The following is a 26325-nucleotide window of genomic DNA, read 5'->3' as shown; positions in this document are numbered from 1 at the left end:
TATCCCACCATTGCATATGCAAGGATCGTTACACGTGGATTTGTCCCTCCCGGGACCCAACATGCACTCCACGTCCGCTCAGCGGAAATCTTCTTGGCAGTCGCAGCAGCTATCATCGGTGCGCTCAAAGGGCTCAGGCAGAGCTGATCATGGTACCGCACACCAGTCTGACCAGTCTCTTGACCGACAAGACGGCCCGCAAGAAAACTCGCATCGCGGTGCGTCGACAACGGGGTTGCACTCCGCCCAGGAACGATGGTGGCACGTCCATTTGTTCCGTGGAATGGTCAACGACGTCAAGCGCAGAGCACCATATTATTGGAGCGATTGGACTGATGCATGGGATTATCGTGTCGTGCCTGCTACGGTCTATATGTATTTTGCTAAGTATGCTTGCTCTGATTGGTTAAATCAACCTCTTTTTCTCCGGCGCACTGTTTCATTTGCTAACAATCAGTGTAGTATCTTGCCTGCTTTGGCCTTCTCGTTGGATATGTTCGAGAAGACAAGTCAGAGCTATGGAGTTAATGAAGTCCTACTTGCTTCCGTTCTTGGTGCATTTGTATTTTCGCTTTTTGCGGCCCAACCGTTGGTCATTGTCGGGGTCACTGGTAAGAAACCTGGAATATATAATCATGAAAAGTTAAACTGAGGGTTGTAGGTCCCATCACTGTGTTCAACTATACTGTCTATGATATCATGGCTCCTCGAGGGACACCGTATCTTGCATTTATGTGTTGGATTGGAATGTGAGTTTCCTTTGTCATCTTCGATCATTGACTTTGCTGACATCCATCATAGCTGGTCTTTGATTATGCATTGGATACTGGCCATCACTAATGCCTGCAACGCCCTGACCTATGTCACTCGGTTCTCGTGCGACATCTTTGGATTCTACGTTGCTTGCATCTATATTCAGAAGGGCATTCAAGTTCTCACTAGACAATGGGGCTCTGTTGGAGAGACCTCTGCTTATCTGAGTATCATGGTTGCACTACTTGTCCTAATGTGTGCATGGATCTGTGGAGAGCTGGGCAACGGCCATCTCTTCAAGCGATTCATTCGGAAATTTCTTGAGGACTATGGTACACCTTTGACCATCATCTTTTTTACCGGCTTCGTCTACATCGGTAAAATGAGAGATGTTGATGTCGCTACGCTCCCTACTAGCAAGGCTTTCTTTCCTACAAGTGACCGGTCTTGGCTTGTGCGGTTCTGGGATATCAGTGTTGGGGATATTTTCCTTGCCATCCCATTTGCGCTTCTTCTTACAATTCTCTTTTATTTTGATCATAATGGTGAGTATTCTGCATCGGCCAAGTTACATTTTGTATGGCTGACACGTCTCTTCCAGTGTCATCTCTCATTGCCCAAGGAACCGAATTTCCTCTTCGAAAGCCAGCTGGCTTCCACTGGGACCTCTGGCTCCTCGGCCTCACAACCTTTGTAGCTGGACTTCTGGGAGTACCATTCCCCAATGGTCTGATTCCCCAGGCCCCCTTCCACACTGCCGCCCTCTGCGTCACTCGTCAGGTCGCAGACGAAGATGACACAAATAAGGGGAAAGCTATCCGGGTTACAGACCACGTAGTAGAGCAGCGTGTTAGCAACTTCACACAGGGCCTTTTGACCCTCGGAACAATGACTGGACCCCTCCTCATCGTGCTCCACTTGATTCCACAGGGTGTCATGGCTGGTCTGTTCTTTGTTATGGGTGTCCAGGCTCTACAAGGCAATGGCATTACGCAAAAACTGATTTTTCTCGCTGAGGACAAGAAGTTTACCTCTGCGTCGAATCCTCTGAAGCGAATCGAGCGCCGTTTCGCCATCTGGGCCTTCGTCGCTCTTGAATTGTTTGGCTTTGGTGCGACTTTCGCTATCACTCAGACCATTGCTGCCATCGGGTTCCCTGTTATTATTCTCCTCCTAATCCCGGCGCGCTCATTCCTGCTTCCTAAATGGTTCTCCCGCCAAGAGCTTGCAGCACTCGATGGGCCGACAGCTAGTCCATTCACCATGGAAAGTGTCGGTGGTACCCACGGACTGGAGGACTACGACGAAGCGGTAGCTAATGGTGCCCAGGAGGAATATTCGAGTGCAGATGACGGAGTCCTACGAAATCGAACTTCAGCTTCTCCGGCGTCTGCAGTCGAAGAGGATGAGCTAGAGCGAGGTGAGGCGTATGAGCTCGCCTCCCGGGTTTCGCGCAGAAGCACAGCTAGTCGGGTGGACTAAATGGTGCTACGATAGCCTATGTGGCAATAAAAAGTTTCTCGAATTATGTTTGGTTATGTTTTCGTTCTCACCACTATTATACACCATTCGATGAACAATTTGGAATATTCATTGATGTCTAGTTTCTCCGGCAGCGACTAAACAAATAGATCGGTTGCTCCACAGACTCAAAACCAACTGATGTCTATTAACTATTAATTGAAACGCTACTTATTTGACTAACTACGATGTGATTATCTCCAAGGTCATTTGATGCATATACAGTGCCTTATAAACCAGGCCCGCAACCTCCCACCGCTTATTAGAGATAACTTTTTCTGCCACAAAATTATTTCGTCCTGATAGACAGTCGCAAAGAAGATGGCGCCCCCGATCACAGAGAACCCCGAGTTCGAGGACTCCGATGTGTCTGATAATTCTGATGTGGAACAACCCGATGTCGACGACCGAGCACCCAAGCGCCGCCGTCTCTCAGAGTCTTCCAACGACTCATACGTCGCACCTGCGCCGCTCCCCACCCTCTCTCGTATCAAGAAGAAGGGCGAGGTAGAGGAGGAACCTGAATCAAAGGAAGAGGATCCAGTTCTTATTAGCGATGCAATTGAGCTTGGTAAACAGAGCGGGCTGTCCACTTTCTCCGAATTGAACGTCGCGCCTTGGCTGGTCTCTTCGTTGGCGACAATGGCGATCAAAAGGCCAACTGCTATTCAGAAGGCTTGCATTCCTGAGATCCTGAAAGGGAAGGACTGTATTGGTGGAAGTCGCACTGGTTCCGGAAAGACCATGGCCTTTGCAGTTCCGATTATGCAGCAATGGGCGCGGAATCCTTTCGGGATCTACGCTTTGGTTTTGACCCCAACCCGGTATGTTTCGATGCCATAGTGGATATGAGAGGTTCTATCTTTCGTCTATATTTCGTCCTCGGTAGCTGACTTTATTTTATCCGTCTAGTGAGCTTGCACTCCAAATCTACGAACAGTTCAGGGCCGTTTCCGCGCCGCAAAATATGAAGCCTATTCTCATCGTTGGAGGCATGGATATGCGGAAGCAGGCTATCGAACTTGCGAACCGGCCGCACGTGGTCATCGCAACACCCGGCCGACTAGCCGATCACATCAAGACGTCCGGAGACGACACAGTGGCCGGTCTCCGCCGCGTCAAAATGGTAGTTCTCGATGAAGCCGATCGCCTGCTAGCCAGTGGGCCGGGAAGCATGCTACCAGACGTAGAAACATGTCTCGGAGCACTTCCACCATCGGCCGAGCGTCAAACACTGCTATTCACAGCGACCATGACAGCCGAAGTGCGGGCACTGAAATCTATGCCAGCGGCAGGCAATAAGCCACCGATCTTTATGACCGAGATCGGCACCGAAAACCAAGGCAAGATTCCGCCAACCCTGAAGCAGACATACCTGAAGGTTCCCATGACACACCGCGAGGCCTTCCTGCACGCGCTGCTTTCCACCGAAATAAACGTCAGTAAGCCAGTCATCGTCTTCTGCAACCATACCAAGACATGTGATCTGCTGGAACGCACTCTTCGCCGCCTCGGCCACCGCATCACATCCCTCCACAGTATCCTCCCGCAATCCGAGCGCACAGCTAACCTGGCTCGTTTCCGAGCCACCGCTGCCCGTGTCTTGGTTGCTACGGACGTTGCATCGCGTGGTCTTGATATCCCGTCTGTAGAGCTGGTTATCAATTTCGATGTGCCCCGGAACCCGGATGACTATGTACACCGTGTTGGTCGTACTGCGCGTGCGGGACGGAATGGTGAGGCTACCACGCTTGTTGGACAGCGTGATGTCGAGCTCGTTCTTGCCATTGAGGAGCGGGTTGGTAGGCAGATGGAGGAGTTCGCGCAGGAAGGTGTCAATATTGAGAGTCGTGTTGTTAGAACCAGTCTGCTCAAGGATGTTGGCGCTGCGAAGCGTGAGGCTGCGGGTGAGATTGATGAGGGTCGCGATATCCTTGGACGGAAGCGTAATAAGTTGAAGAAGGTTCGCTGAAGGACATGTTATTAGATAGATGCTGTCTACCTTGAATCAATTGATATATTTAGCGATCTTTTCTAGTTTGGACTTGTAGTGCAACACTCTATGTCTTGATAATATGAGTCTACGTAGAAAGACGGCACTGCTATTGGTTTCGAATTTGTATACTAGAGTTAGGACGAGAGCTAATCACTGTTCAAATGCAAAAATGGTATCATTGATCGCAACATATAGACGAATTATTCTAATAATGCTGCATGCTTCCAAAATGGGATTATCCCGTCATGTTCGGACCAATACTTGTATATCAACAAACCTCGATATGTTCGTCGCTTGGCCCTATACATCATGCAATCCATTGCTCTGGAAATGGCTCCTATCCACTGAAATGCGACTTAATCCACTGTGGCATGCTCCACACGGTAAGCAATAGCCCAGACAGCATAGACAAAACACAAAAAAAACGAAAACGCAGCCGAATCATCCAGTCCAGGCATCCGAGCTTTGATTGCCTGTCGTACTCATGAGTTTCAATAGCCCATCGACCGCGTCGCCTCGCTGTGACGGCGACATAGCATCCACATCATCCATAAGCTCGGCTCTTGGGCCCATGCTTGTTTCCCTGTCGGCTTCACGGCGAATGACCGTAGCTGGAGGACTACTCAGCTGCACTGGGGAGCCGAGCGCACGAGGCGGTGTTCGTTGGGCATGTGACTTTGCGCGTTGCTGAACAACGCTGGAAGACAATGGCGAAGGTCGGCCTGGAAGATCGGGTGTGCTGTGGGAGGGGGTGGAGATGAAGCCAGCGCAGCCGATGCGGGGTGTCTTTATTTGCGAGGATGTGAAGGATGTGAATTGTTTGCGCGATGAGAGGGGTGGCGTGGCAAGGACGGAGAGTGAGAGCCGTGGGCATTTACGACTGTGTGCTTCTAGCTCAGAGACCCGCCGGTCAAATTGGTGGTCTGTCACATTGCGCATCGCGCTCTGTAGTCTTGATCGGAGAAGGCTTGCTTTCTGTTCAATTGTTAGAAACTGCCCGCTGGGGAAGGTGTTTGATACTGAGATCATGGCTCGCATACTTGTTGGATGAACTTTTTGCGCGCGTCGGAGTCTAAGGTAACGCTATGCATGTCTTGCTCAGGGGTGCTAGGCACATTGAAAGATCGATCGATGTCCACTAGATCTTGTGTTTGGCCGCGTTCAGGTTGTGAGTTTTGTGGTGTCGGGGTTTGGGTGAGCTATCATTCGCGCGTTATAGGGTTAGCTTTGGACTGGTCATTCCCGGGACTTCTTTGTCTGTCTCGCATGAGCTTACCTGGCTTTGCATATCATCCTTCACAGTGGATTGGACGCCGAGCTGAGGAGAGGATTCCCGCGCCTGCACGTGTCCGAGGATTTCTCCCCTGTCATCCACTTGATCCCGTGTCCGTTTTTGGCCTGCAAATATAGGAGAGGGGAGGAGCTTCTTAGGTGAGGTAGCAATTGGCATCCGCCTGACCGGGGTCCCAATGGCCGGGAATGACGGTTTGGCGTGTGTGGCGGGGGGCAGACACGCGTTTGAGTCCCTCTCGCCGAGAACTTGTCGTCCGTCCTTGAGAGGACTGAATTGCACTGAAGTTGAATTCATTATATAGCTTTCGATAGTGCACATGTGAGTCCGAGGGAGTATTGAGGGGAATAGAAGGTTGAGATGGTAGAATCCGGAAGTGCTGCGGGGAAGTCTGACGCGAACCAATACGATATGTAAAGAGAACTGCAACTTCCAGGGTTATCACAATTGGTAAGTGGCAAGCTAAGATATAGAAAGCAAGTAGGAATAGGAAGTAAGTAGAAAGTCGAACTGGGAAAAGAAAAACGGTCCTCGCGTCGATCGCGTTTAGGTCGATAACTTACTAGCCTTGTATAGAGCACGGACTGGGGCTCCACACAGGCGTGTTTGAGAACGCGTTTGCATTTCGATTTGGACATTGCAATTGTGTTTTGATACTGTTAATACTATGGAATGGTTTGGTTTAGAATGTTTTAGACTGGTGTCCTATAAACGCGTATAAAATTGACCTTCCTTCTCGATGCTCCCCTATAAAACCTTTTGATGTTGAAGATTCCACGTCTTTCAGGTCTCAATTGTTCCACTTCGCTTTTCTAGGACCCTTTCTTAAGGGTTATAATACTGTCACACATCGATTTCTCAATCCTAGCCTGCGCGCGTCTAGTGCTTTTCGTGTCCTGGATCCACAAGGGTTAGAAACCCCACGGACGCGGTCTAAGATTAAATTATAAGAGAAAAACAGAAAAGGTGATATTATTTGAAATACTTTCGCTTAAGAATAAGATTGCGGGGATCAGGATGGACAATATCTATGTAGTAGTATAATTATCTTGAAGAAAGAGAATAGCCCATGGCAGAGCTCAGGTATATGAACAATGCCTTTGTGATCAATAATATTATAGAATCCATGCATCTAGGTGCATGACTAGCCTCCTTTTTTCCTTTTGGATATGCTACCACTCGTCAGTTACAGGGATGTCGTAGGTAATCTTGATTTAGTATTAGTTGACACGGTGAGCGGGCCCTTATTGAACCGTCATTCTGCCACCTGGCCGCTTTTACCGCCTTCTTTACCTTACTACACCTCAGCAAGACCATCGACCCTTCACACTTGACGTTTCACCATCCTCCTTAGCAAGACCATCGACCCTTCACACTTGACGTTTCACCATGACGACCTCAAAAACACCCGACTCGTTTCAAGCGCACAAGGCCAGGAAGCGCCTTGATCAATTTTCCACCGACTTGGAAACGGCCATAAACCATGCGACAAAATTCAAACCTTATCGAAAGATAGCTGTAATTGCCTTTCACTGGGAGAATGATGATATAGGGGTCGAGCCTCTTGAGAGAGAACTCCTGGACATCTTTAAATCTGTTTATAGATTTGTGACCGAGAGTTTCACGATTCTGCTTATTGAGTCCCAGTTCAAACTTCTAGAACGTCTTGTTTCCTGGTCACGACGAAGTTCTGGAGAAGATACGCTCCGGATTTTTGTTTACTTAGGGTATACGGGGTTTACTGGAACAGTGGCTAGTCGCTGGGACTTGGCGTAAGTTATACCCTATCTTTAATTCTACTAATATATCCCAGCTAATAAATAATAGCGGCAAATGCGATCAGTATACCGGTAACCTACAAGGTCCTAACCTCAACTAGTAGGAAATTCGTGGCTACCTCGAATAATATATAGGCGAAGTTTATTATCTTTTTGATTATTACTCCGGAGGATTAGGGGCCTTAAGCGCGTACCACAGCGCAGAGTTTATGGCAGCCTCTACCTAGGATCAGACAGCAGTATTAAATGTCTATTTCTCCTTTACCCAAATTCTTATCGACGAGCTCTGTTAGTTAAACGGTTAGGCCAAGACACTGGCTAGTATCTATACCCGAATTTTCCGCTATATACAGTAGAATCAGATTAGGGCTGTACCAATCCATATCCCTAAACCGAATTCGCTAAGCGTGACTATCGGTTATAATCGCTTAAGGCCGGTCATAAGAAGCGTCGACCGAGAGTCTTATAGGGTACTACTTAGTATTAAAGTCTAGGAAGAGATTCCCCTAGATTTTACCTAATAGAAAGAATAGCTTACTCACAATATTCCTACTAACGTTTTATCTACTAATATTACTATCGAAGGAGTATTTCGAGGCTCTAGTCTCCTTCTTTTCACAGTTCCTATCGAGATCTAGACCATGATACCGGCTGATAACCCATCCTATACATTTATTAGATACATTACGTCTTATAATCTCCTATCCTAACGACCAACTTAAACAAGCACACTACTAATACACTCTAGCGCTCTATCTGGAAGAGAAAACCAGCCACCGCGAAGCCCTAACAGAAAGCCGTTCGGTAGTCCTAAGCATTAACCATCTCGTTGAACAGGCTTAGATTATGATTTGCCATTCCCCCCCCCCCCTTTGCTTTATCTTATCTTGCTTTTCCTTATTTTCTAACCTAGATAATGAGTTCTACTCTACTTAAAATAGAATTTTTCTTTCTTATAATTCTTCTTGAAAAGGATCCTTCCTAAGCGAGCTGCGCAGCGCAGAACATATAGTAAAATCGATAAGTTATAACATGGTATTTTAACAACCAACGCTTTTATTTAATTTCATTACTATCCGATAGCAATTGATAAGCATTTATAGTATCATATATCAGTTTTGAAGAAATCGAAAAACTTGCATTATTATGGTATCGAAAAATACATCGCTAAACCCTAGAAATATATATTTCTCAGTCACTACTCATTAACTACTTTATTAAATCCCTCCAAATCCTTATAAGTGGCTAGATATCATATTAAAAGCATTAGGCTAGAAAGAAAAGCTTAAGGTAGAATGAAAAGTTAAGTTGAGTGCATTGACTAGTTTTCTGCTAGGGTGGCCTCCGTACACCACGCACACGGGTGGAAGTAGGGACGGTCGGCCGTGGGCATTATCACAAGTGACGCCAAGGCCCATTCCGGTGAACGAGACGCTCAAAACGGCCTCAAGTGCGGCCGTTTTTGGCCTCCTGCTCACCGTGTCATCGTTAATTGGAGTACTAGATGCTGCCATATGGTGCTTCTTGCTTGTTTGATAAATATACATAGTATTAGACTCCTAGGAATTCCATTCTGCCTAATATAAACTTCTCTATAGCCTGTCGTGCTATATATAACATAAGACACCTACGACTGACTCAATGTCGTTTCTAATAGGAAGAACTATTTATAGTAACTATATAACCATGCAAGACAGACGATATTAACAACACCTGAGATATGGCAATGACCTGAACTTGCTTCCCCAATCAAACCATTCCCGTTTCCTTAATGAATAGGCAGACAGAATCAAAATAGGACAGAATATTCATGTGGTGGATGTTGCTTGGTTTCAGTCCTTCGCTTCAGTATAGATCGCAGATAACAGCGCTTTTCTTCAACATACCACTACTGCTCTTGACTGGTCTCTGGTCAAGGTTTATAATTCAATGAACCTATACTATACTGTACATATATTACCCAGAATAGGCATGGTATGCATGTTTCTCTATGTGATTAGATAGTGCTGTCTCCGCATGACATCATCGGGGGATGAAAAGGAGGACTCTTCAGGGCTGACTTGAATTGCATTGTATAGGAGAAATAGGATTAAACAAAAGAAAAGCCGTGACTGCTGGAGCAATTCGAAGCTCATCTCACTATTCCCCAAAGCCGAGGAATGACTTATGTTGATCCTTGATCCTTCCCCCGCATTCGGCTTCCTCCCTTGAACCTTTCTTCTTCTCCAACATTACTACAACTTTTTCAGTACATTCGTTACACAACCCCAACTATTATTGTTATATAAATTGTATCGTGGACCGAATTCTGTGTCACCTTCGCCCAGAGTGTGACCATGCAGCTGTCGCTCGTGGTCCTGGCCGCTGTCTTCCAAGCAGCGGTTAGCACCGCATCTACGCTCACTCCGCCTGTGATCCCCCTGATCGTACGAAATCCATATCTGAGTACTTGGCTCGCAAATGCTCGGGATGCACCTTGGTTAAAATGGCCCATGTTCTATACTGGGGAGGAGGTGGGACTTTCGTTGATGGCTCACGTTCCAAGCCAGAATGCCGTCTACCCTCTTCTGGGCAAGCCCCATGAGTCTTTGGATAATAAATCAGGGTATGGATTCGAAAAATACCCATTTATGAAGGTTTAGCCACTAACAAATTACAGCTATAAGACCAAGTTCCCCAATTACCTCGGCCTGAACTACGATGCCTCAACGACCAACCTGACCTACCACATTGACACCGGTACCGGAAACCCTCTAGACATTACAATCTCATTCCTTTCACCTATTACGCCAACTTCGACTTTACGTCAGTCAATTCCGGCTTCCTATGTGACAATCGATGTGCAAGGCGATGTCGACGTCAGCATCTATATGGATGTTGACGGCCGCTGGGTTAGCGGAGATACTGGTAGCAAGATCAAATGGGGATGGGATAGCTTGAAAACCGAGTACGAGGACCTTACCCTTAATCGATGGCAAGTGCAGAGGGAGAACGAGCTTCTTCTCACAGAGATTCGCGACCGTGCGGAATGGGGCACTCTTCATTTCACTGGACCATCTGTAAGTCCTACCTTGTCAAAATGAACTGATATATAGCTAATCACAATACAGAGCGCTAAATTCCAATCTGGAGATGCGATTGATGTGCGCCGGGTCTTTGCTAGCTCTGGAACTCTGCGAAACACCAACGATGATAAATTCCGTGCTATTCAGGACCGAGCGCCGGTTTTTGCGTTCTCCAAGTCTTTCCACCTAGGCCATTCATCTAAGATTTACAATGACAGCGTCACATTTACTCTCGCTTTTATCCAAATCCCCGTTGTTCAGTATGCATCATCTCGTGGGCTCACCATGATGCGACCCTTGTGGGAATCTTGGTACCCAACAACGGAGGAGCTCCTGGATTTCCACTACAGGGACTACGCTGCAGCTAGTTCTCTAGCATCCAATTACTCGCAGCAAGTGGCAGATGACGCGTACTTGTCGGGAGCTGATGACTATGTTGACATCGTTGCCCTTAGTGCGCGGCAGGTCATGGGCGCAACTACATTTTCAGGAACTCCGGACGACCCGATCTTGTTCCTAAAGGAGATCTCCTCAAATGGCAATTTCCAAACCATCGATGTCATCTTCCCTGCGTTCCCCTTCTTCCTATACACGAACCCCCGATGGCTGGCGTACCTTTTGGAGCCGCTTATCGAGCACATGCTGAGCGGGCAATACCCCAATAAGTATGCGATGCACGATTTGGGTACACACTTCCCCAATGCTACCGGACATCCTGACGGGAAGGATGAGTACATGCCGGTTGAAGAGTGTGGTAACATCCTCATTATGGGTTTGGCTATTGTGAACTCGCTCCGCTATGAAGACTCTACCGCGGCCTCGTCCATTTGGTCAACACAGGGATTGCCCTCGTCAAGCTCTGAAGGCCAGACTTCTGGACTCTTCCCTCTTGATAATCTACAGGTACTGTCCGGAATTGCTCACCAAGATAGCAAATGGGGTGGCGGTAGTAAGGGCCAGCACCAAGCTGAGAAATGGGTGAAGCGAAGCTATAGCCTTTGGAAACAGTGGACCGGATATCTGGTAGAGTTCTCTCTTGAGCCTGCTAATCAGCGTAAGAACAAGTTCTCTGTCTTTTCTGATAGTATGTTCATGCAAGCTAATTCCGAGAACAGTCTCAACCGATGACTTTGCAGGCTGGCTGGCTCTGCAGACCAATTTGGCTCTCAAGGGAATTGTGGGCATCAACGCCATGAGCAAGATCGCCGAGGTAGCTGGTCACGATGCTGACGCTGCCCATTTCAAGGTACGAGCCGTCTTTTACCTGTGCATTGACAGATTGACTAACTACACCCGCAGAAAGTCGCCCGTGACTACATCACTAAATGGGAAAAGTTTGGCATGTCCCGAGATGGTTCCCATGCCAAGCTTGCCTACGACTGGTATGGCTCTTGGACAACGATCTACAACCTCTACGCCGATGCCCAGCTCTGCTTCCATCTAGAGGGTACCGATACCGATTCGCCTGGGTTTGTTCCGCGTCATATCTACCAGAAGCAGTCTGTGTGGTACCACTACGTGCGTCAGAAGTACGGCCTGCCCCTCGACAGCCGCCACATGTACACCAAGACAGACTGGGAATTCTTCTCAATGGCTGTCGCCTCTAAGGCTGTGCGTACAGAGATTCTCGATTCTGTCGCCCGCTGGGTCAATGAGACCACCACGGATCGTCCATTGACGGACTTGCACAACACGGAGGGTGACGGGGGCTTCCCTGGTCCGAACTTCTTTGCTCGGCCTGTCATTGGTGGCCATTTTGCTTTCCTAGCGTTGGAACGTGCCTGTGGTGGAAAGGCCATGCCTGGCCTGTCTTTCCTCGACGAAGTCGACGAGGAGACCTTGGCGGTTTGGGCCCAGAGTGCCGAGTCTGCCGCGAAAGAATTCGACATGTCGGGGCAGAACCGCCATGGCGAGGGAGAGCTGTAGACGTCTGCATTTCGTCACAGCGAGGGGTCGTGGATGGAGAGGCTGTTGACACAGTAAATCTGTTGTCTCTCGTTTCTGGGCCCGAATTTTGCAACTTTGGCTATCTTATCATTAGTACATACCTAGATAGGGTTAAGTCCTCTGCGCCTTGGGTAAATCCAAGGTTATATAAAACCCCGATTTTGGTCTATTCCTATGCAAGCCCGTCGTATATATCGAAAAGCGTATAACTGCCTGTTAGATGTACAACCCCACCGATAGATCTATGAGATAGTAATCCTTTTAAAGTATAAGAAGCAGACATGTCCCGTAATTCAATTGAAGATTTTGCGTTCCTATTTTTTTGGTTGACTTCTTCTGGATCGATTCAAATTACATGGGCCCGTCGAATTCAGTCATCCAATTCGCGTTTGCTCACCGAAGGCAAATGTAAACACACACACACAACACATATAAGACCAACCCGGAATATGTCTTTTCCCAAGAGAAAAGAAAAAACTTAAATCTGGGCAGTTTTTGCATCCAGCAGAGCACGGATAATCCCTCACATCCCACAAACTCCCCTCAAGCCCAATCCCCATGAAAGAGAAAATAGAAACCATCACAGATGAAGCGACACAATAAATACCACCTCCGGGTGAACTTGCACACCTAGCAGATGGAGAAAAGGGATGAAAGAGTCGGGAAGATAAAGAATATCCGTGCCTGGGAGCACGAGTTCCCGACAAGGTCAGGCAATTTAGTTGCCGCCGAGGCTGGGGAAGTTCTTCTCGTCGACGGTAGGGCCGGCAGGGCCACGGGCGTTGCCACGGGGAGCAGCACCGCCACGGGCAGGGCGGTCACCGCGGGGGGCACGGTCGCCACCACGGGGGCCACCACGGCCACGCTCGCTGCGTTCACCACCACGGGCAGGGCGGTCACCACGGGGGGCACGATCGCCACGGCCGCGGGGAGCGGGGCCGCTGCGGGGAGGCTCGACGTAGCGGAGGTCAACGTCAAGGAAGTTCTTCTCCTTGCGCTGCTTCTCGCGCTTGGCCTTCTCCTGGGAGGGCTGGATGTAGGAGGGTTCCTCCTCCTTGGGGAGCTCCTTGGCGGTAGCCCACTTCTTGTCGAGCTTAGTGCCCTCGTTGGCGGTGCGCTCGGGCTTGGCAGCGAGGGTCTCGCGCTGGGCCTTCTCGGCAAGGTAGTCGGCGAAGGACTTGGAGTTGTCGGGCTCCTCCTGCTCCTCGGCCTCAACGGGGGTCTGGGGCTCGTTCTCCTCCTTCTTGGCGATCTTCTCGCCTTGGCGCTCATCGTCCAAGGTCTTCTCGCCGCTATCGGCACCCCAGCCCTGCTGGACCTGCTTGCGGGTGTCGCTGTATAATCGAAATTCAGGTTAGTTTGGTCACTCTTGTATAATTCCTCACGAAATCTCATGGTTCTCATGATTTTTCCTTCGGGTTGATTCGTTCATTCGAGGGATCGCTTACGTCTGGCCAGTGCGGGACTGGCGGTCACCGCGGCCGCTACGGCCACCACGGCGGGCGGGCTGAGCAGCCTCGTCAGTGGGCTTCTCACGGTTGTGGGTACGGCCAGCGTTGCGGTCACGGTAAGCTGTCCATTTATTAGTCCAATTATTCCGTCAACCCAATTCTTATAACCACATACCGGCCTCGTTGCCAGCGGTCACACGGCCACCACGGCGAGCGTTGGCCTCATTGTGACGAGCAGGTTGCTCCTTGGGGGCATCACGCTTTCCGGATCGGTCAACGGGGCGGTCGATAGCCTTGGTGGGGGGAGGAGCGGGTCTGCTGGGGTCGAGCTCTGGGTCGTTACCTGATGATAGGCAAAGTTAGTGATCAGTCGGCCGAAGAACGGATGCGAATAGAGCTGGATTGTTCGGAATAGGAAAAAAGCTCATTGTCGTCGGAAAAGATAGCCGAGAATTGTATTCAAGGGAGGGGAAATTTACCCAGAAGCTCGTAGAGGTTCTATATTAGAAGAAACAATTCGAATTAGTTAATGAACATAAAAAAAAATCCGTTGAACCCCGCAAATCGCTTCCAGATCGCGATTCATATAGCATTGCATCACTAGCAGCGCGCAGGAAAGCTCCAATTCAGCGTACCTTGGACCGGACGTCCGCCATGACGCCTGTTGTGTTTCGGAGACCTTCCGGAGGGAGGCGCTCAACTTTAGACAATCGGTCTAGAGGAGTTAACGGGGCACAAGGCAGAACCCAAGGGAATCCGGCCTGTCAAGATTGATGATGATGAATGAGCAGGGTGAAGAGAGGTCCTCGGTTTGTGGTTGCAGGGTGTAAGGTGACTAATCAGGAAAGGCGGCTTCTGTTCCTAAGCGAATATGCCCGCGGTTGCTGATTGGCTGCCCGCAGTCTAGGGCTTAGGGTACCTTACGTAATCGTTACATCAAGGGCTGCTCTGGGGAGTATACCTGGGTTTATTCGCTGTTGGACGTACTATATTCGCCATTTCTGTATATGATACTATGTGTGCACATACTTCAAATGGTAATGCATTGATTAGCTTACATGCCCCGGTGGAGTATGTCGATCTGACTTGTGGACAACACCTGCGTACTCCCAGCCTTGCGCAGCTATGTAATCATCGAGCTATCCATAGCACAGGTAGGATGGATAAGTTTGGATTTAGGTTGACATATGGGGTGGGGATTGCTGCATCATTTGGCTGGCAATCGCATTGGTCCTTGTTTCTCCCTTGGGTATGCATTTCGGTCCTGACATATGCCCAACCCCAAAGTTGCGAAAGACAACTCCTCACTTCTGTGCATACCCCGGCCTTGATATCACCCAAAGGCTTCCAGTAAGTGGCTCCCAGCTAAGCAGTTCCTGGGTCTTTCTGCATGAAGTCGGGTTATCAATGCTCATAACAAAAGACATGAAGCTGTCAAGATTTCCCGCTTGATCAAAAGTTTTTGATACAGCAGGGAGAGCTTTACTTTGACCAATAGCTTCAGCAATATGCTGAGCCCAAGATACCAGAGGTGGTGATGAGAGGCTTGTTGGTTCCTATCAGGACCGAGCCTATAGTTTTTTGATGGTCTCTTTCTCATCATCAAGGCAGCTCTACGCATACTTGCTGAAGTCGTGATCGAATGCAAGGTTGATTAAACCGTCTGCCTCACTGGCTCCTTGCTTGATGATCTCGAGGTCTCGGAAAGGACCTCAGAGTACTCCAAGGTCTTTCGCTGCCGGCAGTTTCGTCGGAGCAAGCAAGGCCTGTGACCGTGTGAACGGTGGGTATGGGTTCGTTGACAACTGCTCTGCCAATGAAGCCGCTGCCCCCAGGTACGAAGATGTGCATAGTAAAAAGGGATGTGATGAGGAACGAGAGAGTGTAAAAGATCGGGATTGAGGTTGACGAAACTTAAAATGCAGAAGGTGAATGCCAGGGAAATCAGGGATTCTCCGGTACAAATGTATACGATTTGCTTGAAGAATGCAATTGAATACGACGAAAACCACACAGAAAGCGATGCCATGACGTTTTATAGATCGAGCCATTGACCTCGGGCAAGCAGTCCTCCCGCAGGCACAAACTATCGGATCCGTGGCGTGAAAGTAAGACTCCATGTTCGCTCTATGGGAACTCTTAGTGGAATTCAACCAACTATGATGAGACTTTGAGTATTGCCTACAACTATACCCAAGGCACAAGCAGCGGCAAAATAATGGGCCTTCAACGCAGCCCGCCACGTCCTATACAGCAGCAATGCTGGAAATACTTATCGTAGCATCAGCGTAAACATCGAACGTACAAGATCATGGTGTCAAAAATGGAAGAATACAGCAGCAGTAGTAGTAATCCTAATCCTGATCTACTATACTATCGACTTCTCGAATAGCAAGAAGTCAATCTGTAACGCAATCAACACCGTCCTAGATAATATCTTCTTTATCCTGTTGATGAATATAGAGCTTCACTGCAACGCAGGCGAGTTTGTGATGTAAATAGATTTTAAAGACCGTTGCGGGGCTTACTAGGGATATGAGTATCATTGATCCTAGAGCGTTGAGGGTTTAGTAGATTGAAAATATGCAATGTAAGTTACATTTGCTAACTGCCGTGATGGAAAGATTCGATTCATGTACAAAATGTAACATAATATACCTCTGAGAAAACCAGGGGAGAACATTGGTATCAAAACCCTCACAACGCCGGAGAATGCTCAAATCAAACTTTTAGGGAAGAGATGGTCATTTGCCACATAAGATGGACGGATATATGAATATAGAACAAGAGAATAAGAGAGAAGGATGTAGACAAATTTAGTTTATTGTCTCGAGTTGTTGTGCTCGTAATTGAACGGCGTGGGGAAGTGCATGCTAGCGCTTAACCCAAACGGATCTGTGTCCATCATCGGCTCGTACTGGCCGAGGAGCTGGTTTGCATTGCCGAAATCGCTGGGTGTGCCCTCGCCTGGTGGTTGATTGAAACCGGACATATGGGAGCCCGAGGCGACGGACTGCGGGGTGTATCCAGGGACATAAGATGCTGAGCCATCGTGGTCATCGTCGACCATATCGGCCTGGGCATCATACTCTTGCTCTGCTTGAAAGGTCAGCCGGGGAAGAACTAAGCAACAAAGTCAAAGATAGGCTTACCGAGCTGATCGTAGTGTTTCTGGAATGGAGAAGGATAGTAAGCAGCCGCTGCGACCCGCGCACCGCGGGGACCCATAGCTCCCCCACGGGATTGAGCCTTGGGGTCTGACGGTTCGTTGTGCGGCATACTGATTGCCGGTGGCGAAGTCTGACCGAAAGACCGGGGTTGGGGGAGGAGCTGGGGCCGTCCGGCCTCGACAGGTGACATGGCGCTCTGGAAGCCGAAACCGGGGGACTTGGCGTGCGAGGGCGATGAAACGTGGGAGGTCGGTGTTGCTTGGAACTGCGGTGACGGGATCCCGTATGCGCCTTCCCGCTGTGACATGCCGAACGTCTCAGGCTTCGAGGCGATACCTGCAGGGTGTCGCTGGTTCGGGCGGCCCCCTGCCACATTAGGTGCCTTTGGGGGCATAGGGTTTGCCTTGAGAGGGGCGCCCGGCGCCCCTGTTTTCAGGCGTAGTTCGGCTTGTACATCGATGCCTGGATAAAGGGGTTGGGAGTTAGTTGAAGTTTGGACCGGAGGTTCGGGTAAGGGGTACCTTTTTCAAGGAGGATGCGCTCCAGCAGGGAGTTCTTATACCGCAGCATTAGACATTCATCGGCGGCGCTGCGATGACTCTGCTGCAGACTCTGCAGAGATTCCTCATTGCGCTTGATGGTGGTCTCTAGCTGACGGATATACTCCGTCCTGCGTTCTCGGAAGGCCGCCTGGGCCTGCCTGTTGCGCTGCTTTCGCTCTTCGGAGGTGGCATATATCTGAAGGGGGGTTAGTATACAATGCACAGGAGATAGGACCGTGACACAAAGGAGGAATGCGGGGCCCCCAGATTGAAGATGTTACGTACAGGTTTCCTGCCTCCCTTCCTCTTCTGAGTCTGCGCGGCATCCTGGGTCAAGGGTTCGGCTTCCGGATCTGGTGTTGAGACGGCGGAACTGATGGAGCCATCAGGACCGGGTTCATGTTTAGGCGCGATTGAGTCCATGACCATATCACTATGGTCAACCATCGAGACCATTATATAATCTAATTCAAGCCTGTAGGCGGCCCTCCGCACACGGAACAGACACAGCCAGTTTTCCCCGCGTTGCCGGACCTGCTGGCCGGCAAAAAAGAGAGAAAAAAGAAAAAGAAAAAAGAAAAAAAGAAAAAAGGATAAAAAGGATAAAAGGGGAAAGAGAGAGACACACACGCGCGGCTAACTCAGAAGGGACGTGCGAGATAGAGGGAGTTCAAGTTGTGACATAAAGAAAACCGAATTATGAGAAAGAAAGAGTCAGAGGAATTGAGATAAAAGAGGAAACAAAAAATACCTGTGTAAAACAATTGACTAAAAGAAAGAAAAATTCTGTCCGGTCAGGAGGGGCTCTCGCGTACCTGCCCAGGTTGGACTCTTTGACTTTTTCGTTTTTTTCTTTTTCTTTTCTTTTCGCCTTCCTTTTTCTTCTTTTTTTTCCACTTTCTAACTGGATTGGGATGAAAAGGCTTTTTTCGGGTGGTTCCACGTTTAGTTGAATGGCCTTATTCTCGGATGTATGATCCACCAAGGTTGTGTGGTGGGGGGGGGGCTGTTTCAGTTCCACGGTATGCTGTACGGAGTAATTAAAAAAGACGAGTATATTGTAATTGCAGCTTGTACTTGCAAACTGCCTGCAAGTTGCAAATTCAAATTGAGAATGATTGAGAACATTGCTTAATAACCTTGAAACCCTACACGTGCATGTCATGCGCAAACCCGTATAGCCGATACCGGCATACCAGATCATCCCATTTATAACCGCTATGGGAGCTTCGGTGTCTTCCGCCCTATCCAGAAGCCACATGATCTTACGACCCTGACCCATTGGGGCACCTGGAAGCGAATCAGGCGCCCGACTGGTTTCCCTCGGGGACCAATGGGCGATCATCGTGGGATGACGCACCTTCCCCGGACTTGGAATGCCTTGCAGATTTTTCTCGCATGGAACAACCTGGTTGAGATTATGCGGGGGGTTGTATGCCAAGGACTCAATGATCTGGATGATCTCATGGGAATATGCGGAGAAGGTTGTTTACGTACAATTTGGAGATGCTAACTAACTAGGTATGCAGTAGTGAACTAGATCTTATTCTATATGCCGGTACTTTGTACATGGACAGAGTTTGGCGATCTCGATTAGATCTGCCTTATAGCAATATAGAGAACGGTGACTTTGACTTTGAAAATAAATCAATATCCTCACTTCTATAAATCATATAGTTGACTATACTATAGTAGTACCTACAACATTGCCTATGTATGACCGGCAAAATAGAACCCTCGGCGATCGGCACCCCGCCAAACACCCGTCACATGTCAACCTCATCTCCAGACTTTCTTTTTACCTCAAAATTAAGCTTAACTCCGACTGGGCCATATTTTCAATTGAGATCATACTTGCTTAGGTTATTCTTCTTGCGCAATATGGCTACCTCCTTGCCCACCGAGGACCGCCCCGAAGAGGCTCCCACCGCAATCACACAGGAATCTCAGCCCGCGCCACAAACCAACGTCGCACCAGCACCAGCACCTGCACCTGAACCCGCACCAGTACTAGCACAATCGCAGAAAGCGGCTGCAGATGACGACGAAGACTCGGAATTCGATGAGCTAGATGGTAACGCATACCCGCCTCTCCTATTCACCCCGCTCCCGCTCCCCCGCACCGCTCTATGGTGAAAAGATACTCATACCTACAGACGTCCTCGACGACTTTAACAAACCCAAACCCGCCCCTCCTGCAAACCCACCCGCAACCACTGCCATCACCAACTCGGATCCCTCACCCACAGACTTCGACGAAGATGCCTTCCTCAAGCAACTCGAACAAGAGATGGCGAGCATGATGGGACCAGGAGCGGCCGCCGGGAGCAGCTTAGACCCCAACTTCCAGCAAACTGTCGACCAAGGCGCCGATGTATTTGCTAAACAGCTCGAAGAGAGCGGGATCCCGCCAGGTGATTTCCTCAAGCAGCTCCTCGCCGACGTGATGGCCGAGGAGGGCGGTTCTGGAGCTGGAGCTTCAGCAGAGAGTTTTGCAGCAGCTGCAGCCGCGGCTGGCATCGCTGCTCCTGGCACTCAGAGCTCCTCTGGTACGGCAACTGCAGGCACAGGCGCAGGCGTAGAGCAAGCCGCCGACTCGTTCAACGACGCTATCAAGCGCACAATGGGCCGCATGAAGGAAAGTGGTGATAAAGCTACCGCCGCGGTAAGTAATGAAGACGATATTTCAGATGATATGCTAGCACAGCTGCTTAAGGCGGTTGAGGCGGGGGCATCGGGTGCTAGCGAAGACGGAGATCTGTCGAAAATGTTCCTGGGTATGATGGAGCAGCTGTCCAACAAGGAGATGCTGTATGAGCCGATGAAGGAATTGGACGTCAAGTTCGGGCCGTGGATTGAGAAGAATAAAAACAGTGGCAAGGTTTCGGCTGAGGATATGGAGCGGTTTGAGACGCAGGCGCGGGTTGTCAAGCAGATTGTGGGGAAGTTTGAGGAGAAGGGGTTCTCGGATGATGATCCCAAGTGTCGAGAGTATGTGTGGGAGAAAATGCAAGAGGTGAGTCTACTACATTTGAATCGATAGATCTTGTTTCTTTCATTTACTGACTATGTCTCCAGATGCAAGCGGCGGGAAGCCCGCCTGATGAACTAGTTTCGAATCCCCTCATGGAGGACTTAGGAGGTGCGATGGGTGGAGCTGGCGGAGTGCCTGATTGCCCACAGCAGTGATATGATCTTGAAAATGTATGATCGAAGCTTGAAAGGAAGATATCGCCTTGATGCCAAGGTTTGCTTGTTTCCCATCACTCATACATCGTCCGTCTCATGCGCAACCCACGTCGATATACCCTTGTTTAGTTTATGTACATACCCGGATCTCGCCCAAATGGACCGAAAACGCCACCCAATGCAATGCCTCGCAAAAGAAAATCAACACTCAACCCTTAGCCCTAGCCCGCTCACGACATATCCATATCCTGAGACTGAGACTGATCCCCTTGAGGCTCCGACAATGCCATAAAGATATCATCATACTCATCATCACTAAATGGAACACCGTGCCCATTAGACTGTAACTCCTCGACCCTCCCAGGAACCCCCCTCTCTGCGTCTCCCAAAGAGCCATCTCCATAGCCTCCTCCTGAGATATAAACTCATCAAGGGCATCAGCATCATCTACCAAAACCATAATGTTAGCAAATCCCGTTCATCATGTCCACCCTATCTTCAATCCACACATTCCACACATATATCCACAAACCTAACCCAAGAAACCAGGGAAAAAAAACATACCGGGAAGCATATCATCCTCATCCACCTCCTCCTCAAACCCAACAACAGCATCCCCATCCCTCGCCATACTCTCCTCCCACCGCCTCCGATCAGCAAGATGCTCCATACGCATCATCTGCTCCCCGCGCGCCTCAAAGCGTCCATCGTCACGCTCATGGCGCACACGATTAAGGAACATCTTCCGCGTTTTCGCACGCGCCAGACCCGCCGCACCCTGAAGCGGGTTCGCAATTGTAGAAGCGTAGCGTGCTTCGTACTTTGGTTTCTGGCGGGTTGGCGAGCACGGCGAGGTGGGTGTTTGGGTGTGGATGAGGAATGGGTTTGCTGAGGTTGGTGTTGTTGAGGCTGAGGCGGACGCGTTGAAGTGCACTGGGACTGGGGATTGGTGGTTTTGCGTGTGTCGGGCGATTGGCTCGGTTTGGATGTTGAAGGTCGGTGGCGGGTCGCTGAATGGGTTTGGTGCGGTGTTTTGCGACGCGCCTTGGGTGTTGCGCGTCGGGGACATGGTCCACGGTGGAGTGGTGGTGCTGTGCTTGCGGAGCGGGGAGGAGCGGGTTGGGGTGTAGTGGGATTGGCGGAAGGGGGTTTGGGGGGATTGTGTTGCGAACATTGTGATGGTGTGGATGGTGGATGGTTATGGAGTTGGTGATGGGGTTTCTGGCGTATCCGTGGGTCGGATGCGGAAGTCGGATGCGTCGGTGGGGTTTTGTGGTTTCCAAGATTGGTGTTTAGTTCCAGGGCTATTATGTAGGTATATGGTGTTGATTGAGAGTGAACAAGGTAAATTCTTGCTCCGTATGTTGTAGAAGTCTGATGGAGAGATAAAGTCCTTGTTGAGACAGTCGCGCTAATTTAGCGCGTTCTACTCCGGAGTGTAAGGGGCCGGGGCCCATACATCATGTATCACGATTTGATTTGAATACTAGATATTCGACAATGAGCCAGTTAATAACACTTACTCTTTCCAATTTGCCTGTTTCCAACAGTCCATCCAATATGATATGTACAGCAATGCAATGGTTCCAGCTCGAAGGACGAGGGAACATCGGGATGCGATAGTCTGATTCCAGTGACAGTAGTCCAGCGATTATTGGAACATTTATTGGGACACGAGAGCTTGTCACAACTTTCAAGGCTAGAAGGGAGTTAGTTTGTGATCCTTTGCAAGGGTGGAAGCAACCAATAGAGAGAGTGCAAGTGTGAGCCGAGACATTTACGATAGATTGATAAAAAGATGAGCTGGATCTGCTTATCTATCATAGGGCAATTAGTCCAGTATGTATGATATTACGGAGGAGAAACTTATGTATCCTACACCAGCTGAATGACTTCATTATACGCTTCCTTCGAGTCAGCTTATGCCCCGGGTGACCGTATGTCCACAGTTGGGCACGTCGATGACATCATTTATAATTGTTTAGATGCTTGCTTGATTCGGAGCGTTTCTTTTAGGATCTCCGACCTATAGTTTGCCTGCTTGGCTGGTTGGACGATAATTTTGCAAGGCCATATTGCGGTTGTAGCGGATTTCTTGGCAGCGGGAGCATATCTCTTGGCGATTATACCCGTTGAAAACGCCTCATGGCAGATTAGATGTGGGGAAGAGGAGATACCATGTAGTATCTATAGTTTACCCCGCTGATCTAGCGTAGATAGTCGAAACTTACACTAATTAGGAAGTCCACACTGGTTTTGCTTCAAACCTCCCTTAGTCGCTAGGGCTGGCAACCCAAATGCTGATTATCTCTAAACTGGTAGTGATCCTCATGCAACCATTGTACTCGCCTTATAGGGCTTCTGCTCCAATAATATACCCTTGTCCGTTGACCTTAATGTTTCTTACATTGTCTAATACCATCAACAACTGAATAACTCTCTCTAGAGTGTAATCTAAGAACATCTCGCATTCCGGAACAAGGCGGATGTTAATCGGCATGGATTGATCGATGCCTAGCCTACATCGATGTACCATATGGAGTGGCTGACATATAATAAATACTTTAAATGGGTTCACTGGTTGGTTTCATTTGCCTTGAATTACATACATACAGATCAGAACAGATCAAGATAGAAGGGACCTTTGCAGCACACGTCTATCAACACTATACAACTTGTGACGTCCGATGCTGCAAAAGGTAAATGAATAAAATATTGGTCAAGGCACAATGGAGTTCGTCGAAACTAACTGCTTAGATACGGGGAATCAAAAATAGAACAACAGGCATAACGGAAAAGTAGTGCCGCATTTTTGTCAGTCACGCAGGGATCGAGAGTCGCGATCGCGAGAAAAGGAATGTGGTGGTTGCCGAAACAAAAACGCTCAAAAATGCGCAGATATTCAATCTAGAATGAATGGAGTGGGGTGTCAAACGCCCAAAAAAAAAGAAGCAATTTGGCAACCGAAGAACGCAACCGTGAACTCGCATACCCTGTCCATAGCGCCTGAGAAAAGCATGAAGATCGTACAAGATTTACACTTCGACAAGTGTCGAGTCAACGCAGACCTAGAAGTTAGACGCCGCGTTGACGGGACCAGGGTTGTGATACTGGTCTAGTGTGTTCTTGAAAGGGGTGTTGCCGGCTGGGCTGGGGGCCTTTTCGCGGGGACCGGAGCCCACAGCGGTGCCACCCATCAGATCGTCCTCATCGCCGTAGCGCTCATTGCGCTTCTTGTGGATTCTCCAGAAGACCAAGCCCAGGGCACCGATAAGGATGGCACCGCCAACACCTACCACGACACCGATGATGATCTTCTTGTCCGAAGCAGACACACCGCTAGAGCCGGAGCTCTTGTCGCCGTTAAGAGAGGGAGAAGCAACGGGGGTGGAAGTGGTGGTCACTACATTGGCGATGGTGGATCCATCGCTGGTCGCGTAGGAGGTGATGGTCTTCACGACCGGGGTCTGGGTGGTAGTGGTGCTCTGAGAAGTGGTGCTATCGCCACCAGTACTCGACGTGGAGGTGGGATCAGCGGCGGAGGTGGTTGAGGGGACGGTGGCCTCCGCTGTGGAGGAGGGCTCTGCTGAGGTGGTAGCAGCGGTAGTAGGAGCGGTGGTAGAATCGGTGGTAGGATCAGCCGTAGGAGCAGTGGTCGAAGTGGTCGAAGTGGTCGAAGTGGTAGGATCAGCGCTAGTGGTACTCTCGGTGGAGGTGGAAGAAGTCGGGGTGCTAGTAGGCTCGGTGGAAGTAGTTGGGTCCGTTGTAGAAGTCTCTTGCGAGGTTGTGGAAGTTGATTCAGTGGTCGATGTTGTTTTCGGCGCATCAGAGGTGGTGGATGAAGTTGTGAGATCCGACACGACATTGGAAACAATCCCACTCTGGGCTGCGACCGCAGTCAACAGCAGAGCCTGGACGAAGAGCGAGAGGCTGGAGAGACGCATGGTTGGGGATAACGAGTGTGAGTATCAGAACGAAAGGATTTGACCCGAAGTCAAGAAATTGATAAAAGAGGCCGGATATGCAGGAAAATGAAAAAGGAGTCAAAGCGAAAAGGCAGCCTTTGGGCTGTGTTTGTCCCGAACTTTGAAAGGGAGCTAGGCCGAATGGGGCCACACTAGTCTCAGACCCAATCCACGCGCCGAGGCATCTGCGCCGCTGATTGGCTGATCCTGCAATTGGGGCAGACGTTTGTCCCGGTGCAAATGTTTTATTTTAGATTTGGTTTTTTTCACAGTCGAATACATATGAGACAATAGTTAGAGAATTCAGTGAGTGAACAAGTTAATAAGCAGAATGACCTGAAGATTTATAACTACAACATATACCACCAAAGAAGAATCTAAACATGTGGAACAGGTCTGACGACGTACCCCTCGCTTCCCGCTTGCCTCCATATTTAGCACATCTCCCATGATCTGCCTCTGATCTTTCACATATCATTGGCATTCATAAAGCCGCCGTATGACATCTTGCATCAATACCACCCTGTCACCTAATCAATGGTTGTTATCTTCCTGCAAAATACCTAGCCTGCAGGGATTTCCGTGCTGTGTCAGGTAGCACGAATCCCTCGAGTACCTGGACCCCCTTTCGACTCCTAATTTTACAAAGCCGACACAGCCGGAGTTGACCTGGAAACTGAAGTCCTTTGCGCCTAACCCCAATTGGTCCATGTGGCGTGCCGCTGACAGCCTGAATTTCGGGGTTCCGGCCTTTTCTGGAACCACGTAAGGGCTGCTTATTTGTTGTTCAGGTCAGACATGTTGGGAAGACCTCGGGAAGACCTCGGTAATGCAAGTTGTAGAAGGGTTTTCTCTCACTTTTGCCCTAGGATGAGCGGCGATGTATCGATGCCCGTTCCGACAAGCATTAACAGACCGGTTAACCTCAAATGTTTCGCATTCACTGCGTAGATTTGAGGCTAATGTGCGGAGTAAGTAAAATTAGTTCAATGAAGTAGTTGACTATTCTGACTGACTGTCTACGAATCTTCCCCTTATTCGATGCCCCCGCATATGCGTAGCTCTAATCTTAAGTACGGAGTAGTTGAATGGAGTATTCCTTCACTATGTATCAAATTGGCGACATGATGGTCCCGGCTCTTGAGGGTATTTGGAGATGTCGAGGTGCTTCTGATATCCAACATTCCCTCTTTGAGATTACCAAAAGCTACCGCTGATTCATTATACCTGGGACCTCAAAATTGTAGATGCAAAGAATTCCTTCATTTAGCATCTCGAGAGCCGAGCGATCGACAAGAAGCTGTTTGAAGTCTTGACAACAAAGGGGTAATACAAAGCGGAGCCTCTACTTCAAGAATCCGTCTTGTAGCGCTGCATAATTGAAAAGTATAGCAGCCTTATATTTGGATCCTGCTTTATGCTCAAAACAAGTGGAAGCTCTCGTTCCTCGCCAAGGGCGACAAAGGGCAAATATCCCATAATAGCCATGCAGTGAGATGGAAATAGTGCGACTTGATTTGTTTCCAGCCTATAATTTCTTTATTCATTTCGCTATGAATCTAGTCTCTCTTCCTTTGTTGTTCCTTTTGCTCCTCGGGAGCTCTCAATATAAATATATTCTTCTTGTCTGGTATTTCAACTTGACTTCACTAACCTT

General features: G+C 49.0%; 10 protein-coding genes across 10 annotated transcripts; 5 read left to right on the top strand and 5 right to left on the bottom strand.

The window, feature by feature from the left end:
- Window positions 1-16: 16 nt before the first annotated feature.
- N7518_004090 (anion exchange family protein) lies at window positions 17-2235 on the top strand (the record flags this gene model as incomplete). The annotated part of the gene is made up of 5 exons (XM_057185017.1): window positions 17-387; window positions 463-611; window positions 662-749; window positions 802-1298; window positions 1355-2235. 5 exons carry the CDS (start codon window positions 17-19, stop codon window positions 2233-2235), a joined length of 1986 nt encoding a protein of 661 aa, XP_057041787.1.
- Window positions 2236-2595: 360 nt separating this feature from the next.
- dbp8 (ATP-dependent RNA helicase DBP8) lies at window positions 2596-4246 on the top strand (the record flags this gene model as incomplete). The annotated part of the gene is made up of 2 exons (XM_057185016.1): window positions 2596-3098; window positions 3187-4246. The coding sequence occupies 2 exons, from the start codon at window positions 2596-2598 to the stop codon at window positions 4244-4246; spliced, it is 1563 nt and encodes a 520-aa protein (XP_057041786.1).
- A 465-nt stretch (window positions 4247-4711) lies between these two features.
- N7518_004088 (uncharacterized protein) lies at window positions 4712-5858 on the bottom strand (the record flags this gene model as incomplete). Its single annotated transcript, XM_057185015.1, has 3 exons — window positions 4712-5245; window positions 5311-5469; window positions 5547-5858. 3 exons carry the CDS (start codon window positions 5856-5858, stop codon window positions 4712-4714), a joined length of 1005 nt encoding a protein of 334 aa, XP_057041785.1.
- A 1092-nt stretch (window positions 5859-6950) lies between these two features.
- Window positions 6951-7440, top strand: N7518_004087 (uncharacterized protein; the record flags this gene model as incomplete). Its single annotated transcript, XM_057185014.1, has 2 exons — window positions 6951-7333; window positions 7389-7440. 2 exons carry the CDS (start codon window positions 6951-6953, stop codon window positions 7438-7440), a joined length of 435 nt encoding a protein of 144 aa, XP_057041784.1.
- Window positions 7441-9675: 2235 nt separating this feature from the next.
- Window positions 9676-12330, top strand: N7518_004086 (putative glutaminase; the record flags this gene model as incomplete). Its single annotated transcript, XM_057185013.1, has 5 exons — window positions 9676-9944; window positions 9999-10398; window positions 10450-11458; window positions 11520-11650; window positions 11704-12330. The coding sequence occupies 5 exons, from the start codon at window positions 9676-9678 to the stop codon at window positions 12328-12330; spliced, it is 2436 nt and encodes an 811-aa protein (XP_057041783.1).
- A 739-nt stretch (window positions 12331-13069) lies between these two features.
- stm1 (uncharacterized protein) lies at window positions 13070-14458 on the bottom strand (the record flags this gene model as incomplete). Its single annotated transcript, XM_057185012.1, has 5 exons — window positions 13070-13685; window positions 13800-13923; window positions 13978-14145; window positions 14282-14300; window positions 14438-14458. 5 exons carry the CDS (start codon window positions 14456-14458, stop codon window positions 13070-13072), a joined length of 948 nt encoding a protein of 315 aa, XP_057041782.1.
- A 2165-nt stretch (window positions 14459-16623) lies between these two features.
- N7518_004084 (bZIP transcription factor) lies at window positions 16624-17970 on the bottom strand (the record flags this gene model as incomplete). The annotated part of the gene is made up of 4 exons (XM_057185011.1): window positions 16624-16898; window positions 16955-17434; window positions 17494-17710; window positions 17800-17970. 4 exons carry the CDS (start codon window positions 17968-17970, stop codon window positions 16624-16626), a joined length of 1143 nt encoding a protein of 380 aa, XP_057041781.1.
- A 1425-nt stretch (window positions 17971-19395) lies between these two features.
- Window positions 19396-20703, top strand: pex19 (putative peroxisomal membrane protein receptor Pex19; the record flags this gene model as incomplete). Its single annotated transcript, XM_057185010.1, has 3 exons — window positions 19396-19588; window positions 19671-20530; window positions 20593-20703. The coding sequence occupies 3 exons, from the start codon at window positions 19396-19398 to the stop codon at window positions 20701-20703; spliced, it is 1164 nt and encodes a 387-aa protein (XP_057041780.1).
- A 230-nt stretch (window positions 20704-20933) lies between these two features.
- N7518_004082 (uncharacterized protein) lies at window positions 20934-21877 on the bottom strand (the record flags this gene model as incomplete). Its single annotated transcript, XM_057185009.1, has 3 exons — window positions 20934-21018; window positions 21072-21150; window positions 21268-21877. The coding sequence occupies 3 exons, from the start codon at window positions 21875-21877 to the stop codon at window positions 20934-20936; spliced, it is 774 nt and encodes a 257-aa protein (XP_057041779.1).
- A 1894-nt stretch (window positions 21878-23771) lies between these two features.
- midA (putative cell wall protein) lies at window positions 23772-24647 on the bottom strand (the record flags this gene model as incomplete). The annotated part of the gene is made up of 1 exon (XM_057185008.1): window positions 23772-24647. The coding sequence occupies one exon, from the start codon at window positions 24645-24647 to the stop codon at window positions 23772-23774; it is 876 nt and encodes a 291-aa protein (XP_057041778.1).
- Window positions 24648-26325: the final 1678 nt, after the last annotated feature.

The sequence above is a fragment of the Penicillium psychrosexuale genome (assembly GCF_028828465.1).
Source record: "Penicillium psychrosexuale strain IBT 29551 chromosome Unknown utg000003l, whole genome shotgun sequence".
NCBI classification, from domain to species: Eukaryota; Fungi; Ascomycota; class Eurotiomycetes; order Eurotiales; family Aspergillaceae; genus Penicillium; species Penicillium psychrosexuale.
The sequence above is the reverse complement of the archived record's forward strand: the minus strand, read 5'-3'. Positions and strand labels throughout refer to the sequence as shown.